A 22,143-nucleotide genomic window follows, 5' to 3' on the forward strand; every position below is an offset into this window, starting at 1 on the left:
ATGCGGTTGTTTTCTCACAAGTTGCAGGAGGCAGCTATTAACTCTTTCACTCACCAGTGAGAGTGACTCCAGGTCGCCACCTGCTGACTCCGGGCTGCAGTGCACCATCTTCTCCTGCACACACAAACCAGCGCAAATGACATGAATGAAAAGACGAATGTATTAGTCATGTTACAAATGACAGAGATGCAATATGAACAAGTGGAAAAATGAAACCTAATGATGCCAACAAAGTCAAAGAAAATAATTTCAAAATTAAATTCTATAGTTTCCAGATATGCAGATGTTGAAAACTCTTGTTCTTTCTGATGAAACTTTAATCCATTTATTTTTTCAGGGTAAAATAACGATGACATTTTTTGGTTAAATTGAATTTCTCATGTTTTTAATAACTGTAATATCACTCATGATTTTACCCATAAATATACAATCCGTTATTATGATGATACGTTGTTAGTTTTTTAATATGTTAATGGGTTAATTCTTTATCCACAAAAAGGTTCAAAACCCTCTTTCCATCTTTCCATCCAACACTTTCCTCTCTTGCTCTTACAAAAAAAGCAGATTTTTGGACTATTAGAAAAACTTATTTTGCAAAATGTGTATAATTGTTTTTGTTTCTGTTCGTGTCCATACTTTTTTTAAAAAATTTTTTGAGTTGTGCATTGATACTATGATTATTTATTATCATTTATTATGATCTAGTCCTGCAGGTCTGTCACGATGCTGTCAGTGTTGGAGGGAGAAAAAGAGAAAAACAGTTTACCTCAGATGTTTCCGTATGTGTAACCAGATTTTCATGATCGCTAGTCCTCTCTAGTCCCTGTGGCTCGCGGGTAATAAAACGGAAACAATTTCTCTAATTTTAGCTTCTTAAATTCACATCAAAATACGGCAACACCGCGTTTCCTCCACTACAGCAAACATTAACCTGAGTCTGTCACACCAACACCTGTCCCCTGTAAAACAACAGCAGGTAGGAACTATTGTTACGTAAACTCTCTCTCCCTGTTATCTTTATTATTTTTTATTTCAGTATACGGCTGAGTTAGGAAAAGCAGTTTGCACATGAAACATTACAATTGACATTTTTTACTATTGATCTTGTACACATCTTGTTGATGTAACAATGCAAATCCCCCCATTGTGGGACTAATAAAGGATTATCTCATCTCTTATCTTAAATATATAAACATTTGTATCGCCAGTCAAATTAAATGAAATTAAATAGTGAAATAAAATAAAACAAAACGATAACATTTGTGGGGATTATGATAGTAAATAAACCATGGACAGCAAGGTCAATTACTGAAAGACTTGGACATGACATTGTACTGTTACTCTCACTTGAGGCAAAGAGGACATAAAGCAGCAAGATTAAGGCACACATGAAAACATGAACAAAATAATAGTGTGAGTGCTGTTCCTGATGAAGGAATTATTACTGTATTTTTTAACTCTGTAGGTCCAAAATGTGGAATTATTGTTGCTAAATTATTCATCTTTCCAAAGTATTCTGTAAATCAAATTAGTGAAATAACCCAAAAATATAATGTGGAGTATGATGTGGACAGTAACTAGATTCCATATGCACAGGCCAGTAAATCACAGTTAAAGGAACATTTCACGTCACAAATGATCATTTGTGAGTCAGTAACTCATCCTGCGTTACGCTAAGTGCCAGCACGTCTGTACGGTGAACAAAGAATCCAAAAACAGGAAATTCTTGGTGACTTGAAGTAATTGTGGACCAGTGTTTAACAACAGCAAATATATAATAAACATGCATTTATAAACTCTCTCACAACACATACAGTATAATCCAGATCTCATCGATCCTTTTGTATGCTGGATGCTTCCCAAATACATTTTTGCTCTAAACCTTTATATTTAAAGCTAATGCAAAATAAGACAAAAAAAACCTGCAGAGGCGCCCCAATTTTCTGTGCCTGAGACGATGTAGAAGTCCTTTAAATAGTAAGGTTACAGCGAAAATGTATGTGTTTGGGAAGCATTGAGCACACGAATAAAAGAATAAGACATGCATTATACTACAAAAATTAAGTTTGTACACAGATGTTTTGATGTTGTCACCTTTGAGTCAAATTCATCAAAACATTTTCTATATTTTTGTTCATTGTGGAGGCATGAGAGAAAAAAGTTTTCTTCACAAATTAGATGTCACATGGGGTGACAGATATACAGGATCATTTGAAGGGCGGAGTACTACTTTAAACCAACTAGTTTGTGTGAATCTTTTAGGAAAAATAATAACAGAAAAAGAGATGATTGTTGAGACCACAGAGACTCAGATAAACTAAGACTTAAATGGCCACAAGAGGCCATACGTTAGTTAAAGTTACAGCAGAGAGGACTTGGAAGCAACTCTTTTCCTCGTCTCCATTCTTTCTTCCTTTTGGTCACAATTTATTGGTATTCAATTCCTCCTCTCTTTAAAAAACATAAATACACTGATACTTAGGTATATCAAACATGCCTCAAAGACTCTTCAGACGCTTATACTGAACCTTACTGCCAGGTGTGATGAAGCTGAAGTCTAAAATGTTTCAGAGGCCAGAACACCATATGGCCATTCAAACATTCAGACACACATCGCTCTGCAGGGAAAATCATTAAATCGCATTTGGGTTGAATGAAAACAGGTACTCTGGATATTTTACTGTCTGCTCATATATCACTCACAGGTACATATCAGGTTTTGCCTGCTGCATAGCGTGTGCTATAAAACAGTGATGACAAAAACATAAAGTTCATTTAAAAACATTTAATTCAGTGATTTAAAATTGCATAGATAAAACACTAAAAACAACGTCAGTTTTAAATGTCCTCGGGCTGAATCATTATTTCTCCTCTTGTCATCTCACATGAGCAGATAAAGCAAACCAGCCTTCTCTCTCTCTGCGTTTCTCTGTCTGCTGTGCGGAAAAAAAGATTTTATAGAGTTTCAGATCCAAGGTAACAAAAGTGTGTGTATGTGTGTGTGTGTGTGTGTGTGTGTGTGTGTGTGTGTGTGTACCTTTGTTTTGCCATCCCTTGTTTCGCCTCCAAAACTGTAAGAAGACACTTCAGAACCAGCAGATCTGCACAGAAATACAAGAATGTTAAAGCTTCAAAGACGGGTTTACAAGAAACTATGCGTGTTAAATACAGGGTTCCTGCAGCTTAAGGCAAGGTAGATTCAAGACTTTTTAAGACTATTTTAATGCCACTCGGAATTGTCTTTAAGACCAATTTTATAATGATGAAATTTGAAGGACAATTTCATTTTGCCAAGATATTTATTGTAGCATAAAACAATCCTTTTCAGAGTGGAACACATGAAAGACAATGAACCTATCATATTATCACAGAAGCATCTATTTAGTTTACCAATAGAAGTGGGAAATATCTGGCATTTTTGGCTGGTTTTCTGTGTGATTTTGTGTCTCAATCTGTATATGAGATTTCATTATTTGAATTCCCATCATGACCAGTTTAAATTACTTATCATTTTGAGATTTTACAATGCAATGTCAGAAAAAAAAGATTAATAAAATTGTACTTCCCCATGTCTGAGCATTTTTTAAAAAGTTCATTTAATACCAATTAAGGCCTCATTTTTAGATAAATGGATTCAATGCCTTTTAAGACATTTTAAGGACATGCAGAAACCCTGTAAATAGCATGCTGAAAAACACCCAGGAAAGCAAAAGTTAATTCCAATCCCTCATCAGAAAACACTCTCAAACATCAAACAGAGCTACTCACCGTCTCTCAAAACCACCAGGCTGTGACAGGAGCTCCTGTGCAGGCAGCAACTCTGGACTTCCTCCTGACAATGATATGATAAAGATGATTTTTCTTACAGGAAATACAGGAAATTGGAGGCGGACAGAGACGTGTTGGTTGAAGCACTATACCTGCTGTATGTGGGCTGAAGGCCGAGGGAGGAATGGGGGAACCAGAGGGAGAAACTTTGGCTGAAACACTTTGCTTCTGTTGCTCAATAAGCTCCAGCAGTCGACCCCTCGCCGCTGCGCTTTGTCTGTTCAGCTCCAGGAGGCGCTGCTCCACGCTGCTCACATGGAGGGGGTTAGGAGATGTCGCCTGAGCAAGAAGACGGAGACAAACAAATAATTGGCTTCATCCACGTATCCCTAACTTCTATCTTTTCTTTGTGTTTTATGCATTGAGAGTAACATGTGACTGAGAAAATTATGATAAATTATGTAAAGAGTGTTTCTTGCTGACAGACAGAATCTCTCTGATTTTAACTGTATCCAAAATAAAAGTGTCCAGGGGAAATAACAGATCATGATGAGAAAAATCTTGGTAATAAATGAAGTTGTCTGTGGTCTTTTTGTTGTGCAGTCCTTCCGGTGTTTGAGATTCAAACTACCTGATGACAAAAAGCTGAAAGACAATAAGGATCAGTGGTCTGTCTATGAGGGACATTTCTGTGGATTTGGTGCAGAGAGATCTTTCCTCCCATGCACTTTTTAGCTTCGAAAAAAAGTTTTAGCACATTTTAAAAGATGGCCTCATGCTTGCAACCAATCACATGGCAGGTCTGTTATGCTCATCATAATGTCTGGCAACGTTCATGTTTTGTTTCCATGAAAAAAGGACAAATATTACCTAAGATGAAAAAAAAGAACTCATCTTAAAAGATGAAAAAAAAAATTATATTTGAGGTACGTCACTACAATGTAACTCTCTATGACCCTTACACTTTTATAAAATACTTCATGTAGGTTTTTTAAAAAGAGAAATTTAATCCAAAACATCTTTAAAAAGTAGGTAATTCTGTGACAATACAATATTTAGAAATTCATAAATATGTCTTTTAAGGCCATGTGGGGCGTTATAATCTCACCTGATGCGTCAGTTGCTCTCCCTCAGCAGCCTGCACAGGCTGACTCCTTCTCCCTGTGCTGCTGGAAACAGACGTCCTCCTCTCTCCAACACTGTTTGGTGTGACTCTTCCTGTGCTGCTGGAGCTCGACCTTGTCTGCACGTTGCCACTGTTCGGCGATCCTGAGACCTTTGATCCGAGGCCTTTAGCCTGGCTAAGCTGGGCCTTGATCAGCTCGTTCTGTCTGCTCAGCTCAGCGATCTCAGCCAGCATGGCCTCTGGAGAGAGCTGTGGGCTGAGAGGGTCAGAGGTCAGTGATACTGAGGACGTGGAGGGCAGGCCGGTAAGAGGCAGGCTGGTGAGGCTAGAGGTTGAGCTGCGGGAGTGGACGTCCTCACGGGAACGAAGGATATCTACAGGAGGAGGCTCCTGGAGCAGCGGTGCAGGATGATTCACTAAAGAAGAGAGGAGAAAAGCGAGGGAGAAAATTGGGATCATTACAGCTGAGACGATGGCATGAGGGGATACGGCTGAAATCAGATAACTTAAAAGAGACGTGCTGTTACCAGGACGTTGCTGGCAGCTGTCTTTCTGTCGAGGGGGAGAGAGCAACACAGCAGGAGACACAGAGACTGGAAGTTGTTCTGGATCTCGCTCAGCAACTGGTGCAGACTGACAAACTGTTTATGATACATAAAAACCCATTATGCACTGTTTACCACACACACATATTCATTCAGACACACGCGCTGTATGAACCTGCAGCTTTGACATCAGACTCTTGAGGTATATCGGTGTGAGCCTCTAGTAGTCCAAGTCCTCCCATCACCAAAACTACTGTGTCTAACTTCTGCTCCAGCTCTGCTGTCCGCTGTTGCAACTCCGCCTGAGAGGACGCAGACACAAAGAAACAGGATTCACGAGCACAGTTAGAATCTGGATAAAACAAGTAGTGTCAGATCATGTGGTTAGTTCTGTCTCACCTGCAGGGCGGCGGCCTCTTCTCTCAGAGTCATCGTCTCAGCAGTGAGAGCATCAATGAGCCCACGCTGCTCTCTCAGCTCCTCCTCCAGTCTCCTCCTCTCACGAGCCTCCTCCTGAGCCTCCTCTTCCCTCTGAGGACAGTTAAGTTCAGTCAGCGTTATGGAATTAAGGATGATCCACCACCGTGTCAAACATCAAGCTATAAATAAAGTGAATGAAACCAAAATCGATTAAATGATGCCTGGAAAGTAAGAAACACTTTCTAAAATATAAAACTATGACATGCTTTGGAAAAGTGATAAGCAGTAATATTTAGGGGCAACAATGATGGCAAAGTTTGTTTTCCTCTTTTTCTTCTTTTTCTTTGAAATACGTGTGTTCCTTCACATCATTATGTGTCCCATCTTTAAATTCAGAGGTTTTGGCAGGTCCATGAACACAGCACAGGCAGAGCTCTTTTTTTTCCTCAGCAGCAGTTTGTGACTCGCAGGGTGGATGACTGATCTGTCGATCAGTTCAAAACTGATCAGATCAGATCAATGGATGAGAAGAGCCGCTGCTGAGAGTGAATGCAAACTTTTAGACCCAGCTGTACTTTCAATGTGCCCAAAGTTCTGCCGTTCCATCTTTGCCCAGAGTGCGCTCTGCACTTCACGAGTGAGGTGCAATGAATAACCGAACGGTATATATATTGAACAGTTCAGCTCCCAAAAATAGAAAATCCATTTGTGGCAGCAGATCGGGGTTGGAAATTAGCACCAGCCACCAGCCAAATGTTGTTAAAAAATGGAAGTGGCTGCTAGATTTGCTTCAGTCACCAGCCAAAATAACTATGGTAATATTTTGAGTGACTGGTAGATTTTGGAGTTCAGCAGCCACAATGGCAGCTGGACAAAAAAGTTCATTCCTACCCTGGGCAGATGTTGTGATCATGGCTGTCCAACACAAATAAAATAATGTGTGAGAAACCCTGGATTTTCATCAAAACCAATTCATCAAAACCAATAGTATGGTATGTTAATAGTAGCTTTGGTCTGGAGGCACTTAATACTATGTTTTACCTTTGGACCCTCAATGACACCAACAAAAACCCATTCAATAACAGTTAAAATATCAATAGAAATAAGAGGCTCTTGTGAGAATTCCTGTAATGTGTTCATGCATGTTGTCAAACATATGTGTGTTTTAAAAAGTCCTAATCAGAGCCACTGCAGTACCTGTTTGAGGAGGTGAACTAAACGTCCCAGAGTGGACACCAAGGCGACAGAGAATCCAGTGAGGCCTTGAGTCCTGTGCGGTTTCTGACTCTGTGCTGAAGCTGGTTCAGCGTCAGGACTCAGAGTATCCAAGTCTGCCTCCACCTGACCCAGCATGGCCTGCAGCAGGCCCAAACTGGACTGGTCCCCACTGAGAGAGGCAACAGACGAGCCGTCCAGCTCTGAACTCTGAGAAACACACTTCCTGCTCCTGCTGGTACAACGACTGATCCTGCCTGAAAAAAACAAACATAAAAACACAATAAAGACACCACACATTTCTTCTCTTTATTGCAGTATTGTCACAGAGTGACATATGGAGAAACAGCTATGTTACTGGTCTTACCTGACTGGCTGAGAGGCAGCTCAGGGTTCAGGACCTGAGAAACCAGGACTGTTGGTTCCTCCTTGACTTCCTCTGACTGGCTTTGTCTGGACCGAACACGCTGAACAGCCACTGTGGCATTAAGAGCTGAAACAATGTGGGATGAGTTTGTGTGTGGAAAGGGATTTCACACCTGATACATGAATACCTTTTCTCAGTCCACCATTGGCTTAGCTAATGACACGTAGAAGATTTCAAAATAAATTGAGACTCTCACAAGATACTGTTACTATTGCACATCCAAATAACAGGCAACTAATCTGCAAATCAGCAAGAAAAACTGTTACAATATGTCAGCAGTTTATAAAGGTTTCAATGACCTTGCTCCTCCCTGCATCAAAGATTTTCTTTCATTTTATGTTCCAGTCAGATCATTTTTCATAGCTTTTTAAAAATTTTCCTCATGTGCCAAATAAAAGTAACCAGTAAGATGGCCTCCTGTTTTGTTTTTTTGTGTTTTTAAATCTTTGGTGTTAACTTTTTCCATTCTACTGACTTTGTTCTTTATTTGTTTGTTTATTTGTTGTAATTTATTGTTAGAATTTTTAGTCTTGCAAAACTGTATTTATTGTAGTTTAAGTATTTATTTATTTGGCTATATTGTTTCAGCTTTGCTTTGTGAAGCTATTTGAGCTGCATGATTTTATGAAAGGTGCTATATAGACAAAGTTGATTTTAAATATGTGTTTCCTTGTGATGAATAAATGAAATACACTTGATATACATATATTATTCAACTGTTGTTAAAGTACATGTAATATGTGTTTTTTAAAGTGTTCTTATCTTTTAACCCAACCTGTTTGGCCTGGTGCTCTGTCTGACGTGCAGGGAGTTACAGGAACTGTATCCCTCTCTGCCTGCGCAGAGTTGGGCCGACAAAGTTTCTGTCGCTGTGTTCCTCTTCTCCGAGACTGTGCCTTCATTTTTTGTAAATTGGACCTGCAAAGAAAAGTATCACAAACAATGGAGAGACATGGTCGGTAAATTATATTTACCTTTCTAGCAAGGCACACAAGTCGGTTTCTTCTCTCAGACTGCATTGTGTTTTGCAGGTGCGGTCTTTTCTACAGGCATTACTACCTTTGGATTAAATGATCGTCTGAGCTGCCAGCAGGACGGGTATCTTCATCACTGTGGTCTTCCTCTGAAGCTTCTAGTTCATTGAGAGCCTGGAGGAAACCATTTTACACATGCAAACATTTTAATACAGATCAAACCTTTTATGTAAGAAAGCAAAACTGGGATGTAAAAAGACTTACAGTGCATTATTATTAAGAAAAAACACACACCTGTTGGTCCATCATAGACTGGCTGAGCTGTGACAGCTGAGTTGGAGGATCTGGTCTTTGGAGAACAGGCAGCCCTGAGTCAGAGTCACAGTTTGGAGCCATCGTCACACTAGGGTGCCCTGCCAAAATTCAAAAACACACTGTACACAAGAAAGCCTCTAGCCTCACAAGGAAAAAACTGATGCCTTGCTAAAACGGGTGAAAACATGTTGTGTCTGCTCATGTCTACTAGCAGGGAACAGATTTTCTTCATCATTGCATTTGTAAGTATGAGTGTGAATCTACCTGTCTGCCTGCGTGGAGCATCTCCAAACAAGTCTTTGACAACAGCCATGGCTCTGTCAGAGCGAGCCAGCACATCCTGCAGCAGCAGCTGGTCGGAGAACACCTGCAGCAGTAAGACAAACCACCATCACCAGCAGCAAAAACATCTAAAGCAAAACAGCTGAATGCAAAGAAGACAGTAAAAGTTAAAGTAAATTCATTGTTGCACACACCTCCCTTATTATGCTGAGGCTGGCTTGGTCTAGAGGTGCAGGGCTTCCAGCATGTCTGAAACGGCGTTGTAGAGCTTTTTCTCTCAGCTCCCACTGCGCCGCTGCCTTGTTGTGGGACTTGTGAATCTCATGACGATGGCTCTGAAGCAGAAGCAAACAATCAGACAAGCATATATGGGCTAGAAGTACCCACTTTAATAGTTTCAAATTAAATGTTTGAATTGCTTTTCAGTTGCACACAAACACAAGAACCAGCGAAAAAGCACAAGGTCAAACAGCGTACCAGCTCTGCAGGGGACAGCTTGTACACAGACAGGTCATTGACAGTGCTCTGAAACCAACAAAAGAGAACTGTCAATTACTCAGTGAATTTTAAAATGTAGAGATAATACTGCCTTTATTAACCCTCTGGTATCACTTTAATTTACTATTGGCCATTAAGGACAAAAATGTCCATTTCCAGTTTGATTACACAATGTCACTGCTGTTTCTTTCTGAGACCCCCTGCTATAAAAATATAACAACTATTTTTTCCCTCCACTTTTTTGGGTTATATCTTTCCATCAACTTCAAACCTGATCACACCAACCACATATTCAATTACCATCAGGATTTTAGCCCTTTAAATACCAGTTTGATTATATAATGTCACTGTTTGTTTGTCTTTTTAATGAAAAAACATACAAAAATGTAATTATTTTCCATATAATAAATGATGCCCCCATCATTTAGGAGGATTTTTTTCAATCACACTCTCAGATTTGTCAAAGATTGGCAACAACATTGATTCTGATGCATTAACAGTTGATGTGGAGTGTAAAATGTCAATTATAGGACTCTTTAGAAGATGATAAGATCACTTTATGAGGGACAAAACAAACATAAGTGGGCTATCCTCCTAATTATGCGGCAAGAATGTATTCCCCAAAAAAGTGCAAGTATACGACATAAGCACACACTTGTCTAGTCTCTTTCCAACAAGTTAAACATATGTCGGTACTCACCACCCAGTCTCCTTTGGGAGCTGCTGCCTTCTTGGGGCGAACAGGTCTTTTTCCTTTGGTGTTTTGTTGTGGACGTCCAACTCTCACAAACGACATCTGTTCACAGACAATATGAAAAGTATGCTCCACAGGTTTAACAGTAGAAACACGAACCTTTTGTTGCGTTTACACACAATGTTTCTAATGAAGTTTCCTTCACAGTTAATACTACATATATTTGGGCACCAGTAACGTTAGCTGTTTTCACCGAGCTACACTCGCTTTGCTAAAACGTGATTCCACACTAAGCTAGCCAAATATTGAAGCAGCACTTACGTTTTATGTTACGTAGCCACGGTTAGTTTTACAAGAAAAACGCTTCAGGTTGTCTAAAACTTTGCCACCGAAGCTTTGACGAAGTTGAACAGCATCAATATCTACTCTTCGGTTTGTTGTGTGACAGTTTTTCAACAGTTGCGCGCCACTTCCTGTGCTGTTGCCACGGACACCGCTTCAAGGCGGAGCATCATGGGAAATGAAGTACCGGCGTGTAAAGAGGATCAACGGTTGAAGAGACATCCCAAACTGATCCCAAAGTGTAAAAAAGTAAGTAAGAAAAAGAAAGGATAAAAATTAGTGTACGCATTACATTTATTAAACAGCAAAATAGACGACATAAATATTGTACCGTTAAGATTATATAATTTAATCATTTAGTAGAATTAGAATTTGGCTGTAAACTTTACTCGCTGCTGGGAAGTAAACAGTGGCGGAAGAAGTATTTAGATCTTTTACCAAAAAGTTGCAGTATCACTGTGTAAAGATAGCCAAGTAAAAGTCCTGCAAATACACTTGCTATCAGCAAATAATAATTGAGGTAGGCTATAAAAGAATGAAAACCCATTTGTGATAATATTTGAATCACTCATAAGCCAGTGTTTTCTTCAAAAATGAGTTCTTGAGGTCTGTAAATTTTGCATTTGATCATACCTTGTTTTCCTAGTGGTGCTGCCAGACGTTCACAAAGAAGCAATCATCTGGATATGGCAACTCCACTAGATGGCACCGTCACCGTGTAAATCTCTGTTGACACTGGTTGTTCCGACGGTACATTACTCGATTAAGAGCGATGTGTATTTGCGTCTGACTTTTTTCACGCCCATCTCACTCTGACGCAAAGTGGGGTAGACTCTGCGCGCTCTAGTTCAATCAGACTACACAGAGCCAGACTTGGATGACTGACTTCTGACGCCCAACAATGCAGAGCAAGTCACAAAAGTTTGAAATCTTATCTTTGCGCACGGGGCTGGCTGCGAGGAGTGACAGCAGCATGGATCAGGCTACAAGTGCTGGTTTCTCTGCATCCCCGTGGAAAGTTTGAACAAGATGAACAGACTCGTTGCGGTGCCAGAGGAGATCATTTAGTCTTTTCATACTGGATTTTCAGCTCTGAAGGTTTGCAACTGGAATATCAATTAAGATTATAACTTTTGTAACAATTCAATAGCATCTAATCTGTTGTGTTTTCTGCAACTCTTGGATAATCGCGCACTCTGCGGAGTCACTTTTGGAGACGTTGGATCTGAATTACGCACGGGATTCCTCTAACAAATGACAGCTTCTAAGTGGTTTATTGCTCCCTTACTTCACCCCGTCAGCTGCCCGTATCGCACAGATCCACCGGATCACTCAGGTTAGACACGGGGAGTGAAAACCACTCTGTCTCCTTCTGTGCGCCAGCGTGCGGCCGCGGGCCACCTGGCCGAGGATGTGGGGACGAGGCTTCCCGATGTCCGTCACCACGATTGTGACTCTCCTCCTGGTTATTATCGACGTTAAAGCCAGCGGGGAGTATTGCCACGGCTGGCACGACTCCCAGGGCGCCTGGAAAGAAGGTTTCCAGTGCCCGGAGAAGATCGACGGAGAGGACGCGATCATCTGCTGCGGGAAATGCGAGCTGCGCTACTGCTGCTCCAGCACGGAGGCTCGGCTGGATCAGGGCAGCTGCGATAACGACCGGCAGGCTGAGGAGCCCGGGACAGAGAGCAAGGAGAACAAGGACTCCGGTGCAGGTATATAAACCCATAAGTTCTACTGTTTATACCACTAATATAATGTATGATAACCAACCATCATCATATATGGTCTTAAAGAAAACGTGCAGTTACGAAAGTGGACAAAAGCAAAGAAAAAACGGTACTGACATATGAGAATGATGTATGAAAATATATTGTTTGAAATATGGGCACTGTCAGAGTAAAATCCCGTAGATAGATCACTGTACAGGCCTGCCAAGCACAGGCCCAGGGGCCCAAAGTGTCAGCCCCCCCTTACTTCCACCTGCAAAATGTCCCTCAAAGAGATTCTGACCAATTAGGAAGAGACTCAAAATAACCACAAAGAAATATAGGAAGACAAAGAATGACACCAAATGGATGCAAAATTCGTGCAAAAACATAAAATTACTACAAAAAGACAAACAATAACCACAAAGAGAAACAAAAATGAAAACAGAGACACAAATGAGTTTTAAATGACCAATAAATGACAGCTGAAAGGCAAAAAATGACTACAAAGAGACACACGACTATGTAAAGCGACTATAAAAAGACTTAAAATGGTTACAAAGTCCTTTAAAATGACTATACAGAGACTTAAAAGACATCAAGAGACAAAGAGACAAAAATAGATGCAAAGCAAAAACACAGAGATTCAAAAAGACTACAGACAAAATATGACGACAAAGAGATACAAAATCAACAACAAAGGACACAAAATGACTACAATGAGACTCAAAGCAGCTATAAAGAGACTCAAAATTACCACAAAAAGACAAAAAACATGATCACAAAGAGACACATACTGTCTATGAAGAGATGCAAAGAGACTACACAGAGACTCAAAATGACTACAAAGAGAAAAAAAAGACCACAAAGTCATAAGGCATCTACAAAGACAAATAAATCCACAGAGAGATGCATAATGACTGCAAAGACTCACAAAACAACAACAAAAAGTGGCCAAACAACAACTACTAAGTCTGTGATTCATGCTCCTAGTTTGTGCGACAGGTGGTGGGGCCTTTTGTATGTCTGTGCCCAGGGGCCCATTGTCTCATAATACGCCCATGTTTAATCCTCATGCACACAACATTTCCACACTGCAGTCGTCTCTGTGTTTTATGTCAGAGGGAGACTGGTACGAAAACTTATTGACCTGTTACTTAAGCGCAGCGGTCAGTGTGGTGATGTTAATCTCAGCTAAACCTTTGTTTTTAAGGTTTATTCTAATTAAATGTCATTGAAAAAGACTTTTAAGTAAATATACACTGTAAGTTTGTTGACGCCATGCCTGAGGCCCATGCACAGGATGCCTTAAATTTGATATTTGGAATTACAGACCTATTACATGGTTCAGTTTCCCCTCATAAAGCCAACAGCCTCACAGTATCTCCCTGTTAAAAGGCTCATCTGCTGCCTGTCCCGGTTGGCAACGACAGCTGCACAGGAGACAGCAGACAGACTCCTCCAAAAAAAAAAAACCCAGTTAACTGCACTCACAAATGGCAAACTGTGTCGTGCTGCACTTATAAATAGCCGTGTTTGTTCTGGCCTGTAACAGTGCGAGAGGGGGCCAGGCTCAGATCACGCTGTCCCCACGGGGATCAAGTTTGGACTTGACCGGATCTTGGACAGTGGCTCACCAAAGGCGCTGACAGCTCTGCTCATAAAAAAAACACAAATCACGTTATGTATCATTTCCTAGCAGGCTCATGGAGTCCCCTTCCTCCTGTAATCCCTCACTGCACTCTCTCTGAGCTTTCAAGGGATTCACACTCATATACTGTACATACAAATACATTTAACCCTTTGAAACCTGGAACGACATCCCTTCTCCTGTGCTGCTTTCAGGCACATTTCACAAATATTGAAGCCTTTGAACCCTGAGCAAATTGATTTGAATTTTTATTGAAAACATTGGAAAGAAATGTTCCACAAATTGCAAGAAATTAGTAGATTTAGCAAATGACTTTTTCAAAAAGCTAAAAAAAAAAAAAATGTCGCTAGGGTAAAAACTATATTTCTAAGTATTATAATTACATATTAAAAATTATGTTACAACATTATATAAAAAAAAAAAAAAAAAAAAAGAGTGTTTGTTTCCTTTCCTACTTTTTGTTTATTTATTTTATTTAATAATTATTATTTTTATTTTATTTTTTACACATTTTCAGGTAATTTTCTTGTACTCCCTACTAATTTCTTGCAATTTTTGTGTAATTTCTTCTTCCATTGTGTTGAAATACATCAAGCAACTTTGCTCAAAAGCTAAATAGAGGAATTATTAGCAAAAAGCAGAATGTAACACATATTTTTCTAGTGAATTAGGTAACAACGCAAACCAGTTTCTCCCCATTCATCATTGCTCACATTCCCATAAATTATTCTCACATGAATCCTCTTGAAGCTGCATCATATCTCGAATAAAAGATCAACATGCAGATAAGAGCACTCCTGAAAAATGGAGTGAATATTGGACATCAGAGAGAAAGGCAACATAGGCCCACTTCATGTTTCCCTGGAGGATATTATGCCCTCTTTTGGACCTCTAGCTATAATCTGTCATTTGCTAAGACAATCATGCCTTATCGCTGCAGGAAGGGGTATATACATTTCACTCAGTGGCCTCCAGCCAAAATAACTTAAAGAAAAGCAGCTTTTTCCTCACTACGAAAAGAGGAAGGCCAAGTTTGGTTTGTGCATCTCATTCATTTTTCTTGCACTCATAGCCTATTAATCATTCAGGAAAGATACACACTGTAACGTCAATGGATAACAGGCAGGAAATTATTAATGTGCTCAACATGAAGGAACATATGGTATTTAGGAACAGGAGAATGCCCGTGGGACAGACGAGGGAGACGAGCGAGAGTCCAGCCAGTGCAGCCACAAAGACTGTGCCCAAAAACAAGAGCTTAAGAGAGGAGGGGGGCTGCTGTTACTGCGGCATAGCTGCCACAGCTCAACTGCAGCAACAGGTGTGGACGAGTGACTGGGAACAATGGGAGGGTTTCAACCAGCATGTTCACAAGAGGAGAAAATCACACAGCAAGATGAAAGAAAATAAAATCCCTTTTTTTTTGATACAGTAGACAGATGAATCCTGAATTTGAAAAAATGAGAACAGTCGACCAGATGCAGCAAGCTCAGCAGTTGAAAAAGCATTCACTCTAGTACTTTACTTTCCATCACAACTCAAGGGGAAATATTGTTTTTTTTACTCCACTACATTTCGTTGATAGTTGACTATGGCTACACATTGAGGTTTTACATTAAAAAACATAAAAGCGTGTAAAGTGCAATTCAGTGTTTAGTTTATTATTAAGAGACTGGATAATTGGATAATCAGTAGTTCCAGTGTCTACTCTAAACTCTGTCACATTTCAGATGTCTATAGCCCATTTTCCACTGCCTGTTCAAGGCAGGAATATTGTGTCGCTATGCTCCCTCCCCGAAACCAGGCCTGTGTAAAAGGGACAGCTGGCAGAACAACATGGCGTGATGGGTGTGATGTTTTGACGGCGTGTTATACGTGTGACCAACTGGCAGGAGATTTAAAAAGCAGCTAGCAGCAGTTAGTGGCTAACTAAAGGGAGAAGAACAGTGGCCGTAAGTGCCGCAAATTGGGAAAACACTGAGGTCCGGGAGCACCTTACCCTCTGAGTACAGGACGAAATCAACCATCAAACAGTGACGGTAAATCCAGGAAATCCTGGAAACGGTGTATGATTGTTATTGACATGTTTTAGTTTATAAAGTGCTGCCGAAGACTGTTATTTTTTACACCAGAGGCAGACGTTGTTGTGTTAAGCGTCACTCCTCTTTTGATTCTGCGATGCCAACATGCTATTTAAAATCACACACTGGAGCAGCACGATGCCGTCGTCATTGCTTCTGTGTAAAATGCAAAGAAGGCATAATGACAGCACCTCGTAGCGGCCCTTTAGCTCAACCTCTATGTAGAAAGGGCTTATTAGATGTCAGCAGTTCTCCAAAAGACACAATATTTCCAATTAAATAACTGTTTTATGCCCAAAGAGGTACAAGTTTCCAACAATCATCAAAAAACAAAGATTAAAAGTTTTTAAAAAACTGTACGAAAATTGATGCAAAGATGCATAAATTGGTGCTTAAAAAGTCATCAGTGGTGCTCAAAGTTTAATGGAGGACCCCCAAATCTCCAGTTTCATATATGTCCCTGCTATAACTGAAACAAAACTTACTTGATTCTACCTGAAAAACATCAGTCACTTAGTATTGTGAGCATGTTAGCATTTTGAAGAAACATTTTACCCAAGTATGGCCTCACAGATTTATTCTGAGACCCCTTTAACATTTTTTTTCCACAATAAGTTATTTTTTTGATGCTCTAGTAATTTTTACTTTAACTTAAGTATTTTTAGATTGCCGTGTTTTTTGTTTCACAAAGTTCAGAGTATTTCTTCCACCACTTGCTGAACTTTCAGTGGTGCTTTTCTCCTCTCCTCACTGATTTACAGTACAGTATTTTGGAAACGAGCTCTGTAGTTCAAAGTAGGGATGAAGTAAAACAAGACGAAAGTTTCTGTGATTACTAATCCTCATCAGCCATGCAGAAAGAGGGAGTGGAGGCGCAGATGTTGGGGTGGAGGCCATATAAGTGCAGGAAGAGAGGGCAGGCAAAGGCTCCCCGCGCTTGTAACGTATATATGTATTTCCAGAGCCGAGTTCCTGTTAAAATCTGTTTACTGTAAGGTGTGTAGCTGTGAGCTACATTAGCCTCTGAAGTCGACACCGCCTCATGTCAAAGGGAAATGGGTCAAGGTCCCAGTCTGTTTTATGTCACCGTGTCTCGGCCTCTTGTGCCGCTGGCCTGTGTCTTTTGTCACCTGGACTTACCGCCGGGGCCAATGAATGTCCCCGAGCTCTTAACAGGTCTCACACGGTAATCCTTTTAATACCCGGCTACTTTTGATGAGCATTCTGAAAAGTTTCTCAAGGCCGAATGGATGTATTTCAAAGAGACAAAAGGAAACCGGAGCCAGTTGCCACCTCTCTCCGTTTGGCATACAGTTACACCTCATAACACACGGGCACATTCAGAGCAGAAAATAACTACACCCTGTGGGAACAATAAAACACAACTAATCACTTATAATGTAACATGGTCGTTATTGTGTTTGTAAGGTGTTTGCGAGATCGAGCATGGGAATGATCGAGCGAGGAGAACACCTCAAGGGTGACCTCATCTTGCCTGTCACCCTGTTTCTGCCAAAAAACGTTCACTCTGTGCCCTCCACATTCGGCCAAAAGGTGAAATTGGAACAAAAACTGTTACTTCGCCTCAAAGAAAGTTATTGTTGATCATGTTTCAAAGTTGTTGTTGGAGTGTCTCCTCCTCACTTAGCAAATTTACAGATATCCAGCTGCAATCTGAGATGTTCATGAATAAAAACGTCAAGATTTGTACCTGTTGTATAATGCTTCTGTTATTTGACCCAGCAAATCAGAGTGATGGGAGGAACTTTGAGTTACACAAGTGCTTTTCTTTGCTGTTTTAAACAAAAAGAAGGAAAAGGTCAGTGAGAAGAAATTGGCTTACTCCTTTGATTTAAAGCGCTGAATAAGCTCCCATTCAGCTACATTAAATCAGTCAACTTTAATACCCTTCTTTAAGCAGGAGCCAAGCACTGTATTTCAATCTGAGTAACTGATTTTCAAAGGTTTGGTCATAAAGAAAAAGAGGGGTCACAAATATCTGCTGGCAGCCGAGCTTAAGAATGTCACCCATGCAAACACACACACACACACACACAGATGTGCAGGGTCGAGGAGGCTGGGGACACAGCAGGGTGCGGAGGATTAAAACAGATCAAAACAAAGTTAATAACTGCTAATGAGAGCCCGGGGCTCCCTGGGGACTCAGTCCCAGTTTACCTTTCATTCTTCTTCCAAAATCCAAACACTCCTCTCTGCTCAGGCTTTTGTTTCACTGTCTCGCCCAATCTCCACTCACATGTAGGAGCTTTGCCTGTGCAGAGAAGCAAAACGTGAGTGTGTGAGGCGGCGCGGCTTTGAAGTTTAAAGGTCCAGTGTGCGAGATCTTGGGGGATTTAGTGGCATCTAGAGGTGAGGATTGCAGATTGCAACCAGCTGAAACTTTTCCACATTATAATTCCTTCTGTGTGTTTGTTGTTCAGAGGATTTTTACAGGAAGACAAATTATCCACCTCCTTTCCAAAAGAAATGGACCAAGTGATTATACCTAATAAAATCACTGAGTAAAGCAGTTTCACCTTACAAATCGGTGTTTTGCTTATGCTGTTTGGCTCGTCTCTTCTCTCAAATCATGATTTTCAAACATGAATGTGTCCTCTCTCTCTGCAGTGCCGATCTATGTGCCGTTCCTGATCGTGGGCTCGGTGTTTGTGGCGTTCATCCTGGTGGGCTCTGTGGTCGCAGTGTGCTGCTGCCGCTGCCTTCGCCCCAAACAGGAACTGTCATCAGGAGGTGCGTCAGGAGGAGGAGCTGGCAGTGGTCGCCTCTTGGAAACCATCCCCATGATGGCCAGTGTGGGGACCTCCAGAGGCTCATCGTCCCGCCAGTCCAGCACTGCCACCTCGTCCAGCTCCTCCGCTCCGCCTGCCGCACCTCGCCCCGCTCCCCCTCCTCTCATGCGGGCTCAGGCCTCCTGCTGCCTGCCCCCTGACGCCAGCGTCTTCGTCAACATGCCCACTAACTTCTCTGTACTCAACTGCCAGCAGGCCACACAAATCATGCCCCACCAGGGACAGTTTCTGCACCCCCAGTACATCGGCTACGCCGCCCACCCTGTGTCCCCGGCGACAGCCTTCCTGGACCCCACTCAGGGAGGATACAGACCCCTCCAGTCCCCCTGCCCTCCTCCCACTGCTGGGTCCAGTGTCACCAGTGACCAGAAATTCCCAGCAGTGACTGTGTGATGAGGGGCCGACCTGCAGACCACTCTGCCACTTTGTTGTGAGGTTTAACCTGTGAGGGCCGCGCCAGAGACCTTTAGGGGACGCTGCCAGAGTGGAAAAAGAAAAGCAGGGAGTCAGACTCACATGAAGGACTCATAAAGCCGCTGCTGGCTGAGGGCCTGCCTGCTATTGTGTGTGCTGTGTGTCTGTTTAGTGTGTCATATGATCTCTTGGCGAGTTGGAATGAGCTAAGCTCAGCCTGTGATGGATGCATAAACAATTTTCAGTCTTGATGCAAAAACAAAACTGCATATAGGAGAGTTACACAGCCCAGATGGGTGATTGTGCACCACCCGCTGCAGCAGCCTGCAGCTCAAATAAAGACCATGCATGTGTTTGTGTTTGCATATATGTGTACGTGAGAGTGAGAAAAAGATTTGTTGGCTCATGTGTGCTCGGGTGAGTGATGACTGGATGATTTATAGCAGTGAAATGTATGAAAAGTGGATATTCAAGCAAAAAAAAATATTATGACCACATGCTGTGTTTATGCCATGTGCACATCTGCACTTGTGAATGGTTGCGAGTGGTTTATACAGTACAGTTTGTTTGTGTTGAAAGTGTGAGGAGAGAAAGCATGTGAAAAGATGTTTGTACTGTACGTGTGTGAGTTAGTGTGAAGTGTGGAGGGATGTGGTCGCATGAGTAACTGTGAGTGAACTGTGTGTAATGGGAAATGCAGGTGGTGTAATGTGAAAGGCAGTCGCAATCTCCCTGTAGACCATTTAAACTCTAATGAAGTGAACACAGGACATAGACTGTGACGCTCCACCCTTCTATACAAACCCAACTGCCACCCAAAAAGAAAAAAAAACACAAAAAAACTCCAACTGAAGGAGCGGAAACACACACAGACCCCAAAAAATTAAAATATTCACGCACGGCTGGCAGTTAATGTCCCTGAGAAGTGTGAGAGGCCGATGCAGAGTTAATTATACAGCGAAAACTGCCCCCCTTCACTCCTCTCCTGTGAGAGGTGTGTGTGCATGTGTGTATTTAACACCAGCACAGTTCAGTGCGTTAGCTGAGTTCATGGGCAGCTTTGACTCATTATTTCCCACTTAAAACCAGCACAGAAATGGCGGTTATTGCTTGTTAACCTAAATAACACTGAGTCAAAGTTGCATTTCTTTCTGTTGTGCAGCTGGTAACTCAGTAACATGCAACCTGAGGAATGTGCTGCTCCACTGAGCGTGCAGCCAAAGACGTCCCAAAGTACTGAAACTGTTCGCGTACCTCATCTGTACTCTGAGCACAATGTCTGTAAGATACAGTCGGCAGCTTGTGTGTGGCAAAATGAGAGAAATGATGTATGTAAACTGGTCCAGTTTGATGCAGAAGTGACATTTTTCATGTGAAATTTTAAAAATAAACAACTTTTAAAGAGAAATCTGTTGCTCATAGCGAATGTGTTTCAGCTTCTATTACTGAGATTTATATTTACTCAGACATGGCTTAATTAATCCACTGAAACTTGGGCAAACTGGCTTGATTTCTGTCAAAAACACAAGAAATTACAAGTTATGAGTTACAATAAAATGACCTGAAATGTATTCAAAAAAGAAAAAAGTAAAAAACTAACTAATACATTTAGATACAGTATATAGATACAAGTTATAAGTTAGAATAAAATCACCTGAAATTTACCAAAACAAGGTCAAAAAGTAAGATATATAGATATGTTTTTAAAAGAAATCAAACAATTTTTCCCAGGTTTTAAGGGTTTAAATGTATGTGAAAGGCATCCCCACGCAGCACAAGAACAAGCAACAAATCTGTGAGGTGAATGAGTTTCTGAACAAAGAACTGTCTCACATCCTTAATCCCCTTGAAACACAAACACACTCACGGTTAAGCTATTAGAAATCCTAATTACACACCTTCACAGACAGCTCTGCCACCCACAGTGGACACACCAAGTACCCGTGTCGTCACAGAGAGACAATAAACCACAACAATGGGAAAACTATGACGGTGTTGAGGTGCACTTTTGGCAAGTTCCTCCAGAAACTACAGTAATGTGGAAAGCGGAGCGGGTCGTTGGGTTGCGGAGTCACTGGGGAGGAGTTGAAAAGCTTAAATGGTTCTCTGGCTCCTGCGCGGCCGCAGCCCGATGGATTCTCCATACTGGAGCAGCTGTAGTCGGTTTGGGCTGGGTCACATCCAGGAAGGTGGGTGGGAAAGGGGGCTCCAGTTGGACTCCAATGTCCAGAGACTGGGGGGGGTGTATTAATCGTTTAATGGTCTGTCTACACTGACTCTCTTGAGCTTTAAGAGGGAGCGTGGGAGAGGTTTGATTCTGTTAGTGTATGAAATCATATGAATCTCATGTATAAATCAAGCGTTTTTGATCCATTTTAAGCACACAATGTAAATCCAACTCTTCTTACTGTCCTGTCATGGTGTCCTTAGGTGTCAGACACTTAAATTTAATGTTTTTAAAGACCGTTTTAAAGATAATTTTTAGCCAAATTTAAGACAAGTTTTGGAAAAATTATCTTTTTCTTATTCAAGCATTGCAGGTGAGTGCAAAGGTGAGTAGTACATGTGATCCCATGCAGAGGTAGATTTTTTATCAGACCTCCTGAACTAAGACAAAGTCATGACCAAGACCAGAGTGCATCGACACTGAAACAAGACCAAGTCAAGACTGGACCCGACCACTTTGAGTCCCATACTTCATGACACGCTTACCAGAAAATGTGGAACTTGCAAACCTTGGACACTGGTCAGACTGATCTGCAAGATCCACATTCTTGTAAAAATATCCACAGAAAACAATTTAAGATTCCACTTCATGTATCTCTTTGCATGTATACCGTACACTGTGTACAGCGTGTAAGTGTACCATAGG

General features: G+C 41.3%; 2 protein-coding genes across 3 annotated transcripts; one reads left to right on the forward strand and one right to left on the reverse strand.

Annotated features, from left to right (window-relative positions):
- Nucleotides 1-2,770: 2,770 nt before the first annotated feature.
- On the reverse strand, nucleotides 2,771-10,732 carry spice1 (spindle and centriole associated protein 1). 2 transcript variants are annotated; one of them, XM_042510540.1, is made up of 18 exons: nucleotides 10,586-10,732; nucleotides 10,271-10,366; nucleotides 9,550-9,597; nucleotides 9,267-9,407; nucleotides 9,055-9,157; nucleotides 8,770-8,888; nucleotides 8,561-8,649; nucleotides 8,277-8,419; nucleotides 7,442-7,567; nucleotides 7,057-7,331; nucleotides 5,839-5,970; nucleotides 5,615-5,741; nucleotides 5,422-5,535; nucleotides 4,877-5,310; nucleotides 3,921-4,107; nucleotides 3,769-3,832; nucleotides 3,038-3,101; nucleotides 2,771-2,933 (listed from the first exon to the last, which is right to left on the reverse strand). In XM_042510540.1, the coding sequence occupies exons 2-18, from the start codon at nucleotides 10,364-10,366 to the stop codon at nucleotides 2,877-2,879; spliced, it is 2,319 nt and encodes a 772-aa protein (XP_042366474.1). In that variant the 5' UTR covers nucleotides 10,586-10,732; the 3' UTR covers nucleotides 2,771-2,876. The 2 variants fall into 2 exon arrangements, with proteins under 2 accessions (XP_042366474.1, XP_042366472.1); XM_042510538.1 differs by having other exon boundaries at nucleotides 2,771-2,936.
- A 752-nt stretch (nucleotides 10,733-11,484) lies between these two features.
- LOC121960750 (protein shisa-2) lies at nucleotides 11,485-20,679 on the forward strand. Its single transcript, XM_042510601.1, has 2 exons — nucleotides 11,485-12,321; nucleotides 18,676-20,679. Exons 1-2 carry the CDS (start codon nucleotides 12,018-12,020, stop codon nucleotides 19,248-19,250), a joined length of 879 nt encoding a protein of 292 aa, XP_042366535.1. The 5' UTR covers nucleotides 11,485-12,017; the 3' UTR covers nucleotides 19,251-20,679.
- Nucleotides 20,680-22,143: the final 1,464 nt, after the last annotated feature.

The sequence above is a fragment of the Plectropomus leopardus genome, chromosome 21 (genome assembly GCF_008729295.1).
Source record: "Plectropomus leopardus isolate mb chromosome 21, YSFRI_Pleo_2.0, whole genome shotgun sequence".
In the NCBI taxonomy this organism is placed as follows: Eukaryota; Metazoa; Chordata; class Actinopteri; order Perciformes; family Serranidae; genus Plectropomus; species Plectropomus leopardus.

Coding starts and splice junctions, on each gene's coding strand:
- spice1 (XM_042510538.1), bottom strand. CDS start 10,366: ATGTCGTTTGTGAGAGTTGGACGTCCACAACAAAACACCAAAGGAAAA. Junction 7,332..7,441: donor GCTGCCTCTCAGCCAGTCAG/GTAAGACCAGTA, acceptor TGTTTTTTTCAG/GCAGGATCAGTCGTTGTACC. Junction 3,102..3,768: donor CCTGGTGGTTTTGAGAGACG/GTGAGTAGCTCT, acceptor ATTTCTGTGCAG/ATCTGCTGGTTCTGAAGTGT.
- LOC121960750 (XM_042510601.1), top strand. CDS start 12,018: ATGTGGGGACGAGGCTTCCCGATGTCCGTCACCACGATTGTGACTCTC. Junction 12,322..18,675: donor GAACAAGGACTCCGGTGCAG/GTATATAAACCC, acceptor CTCTCTCTGCAG/TGCCGATCTATGTGCCGTTC.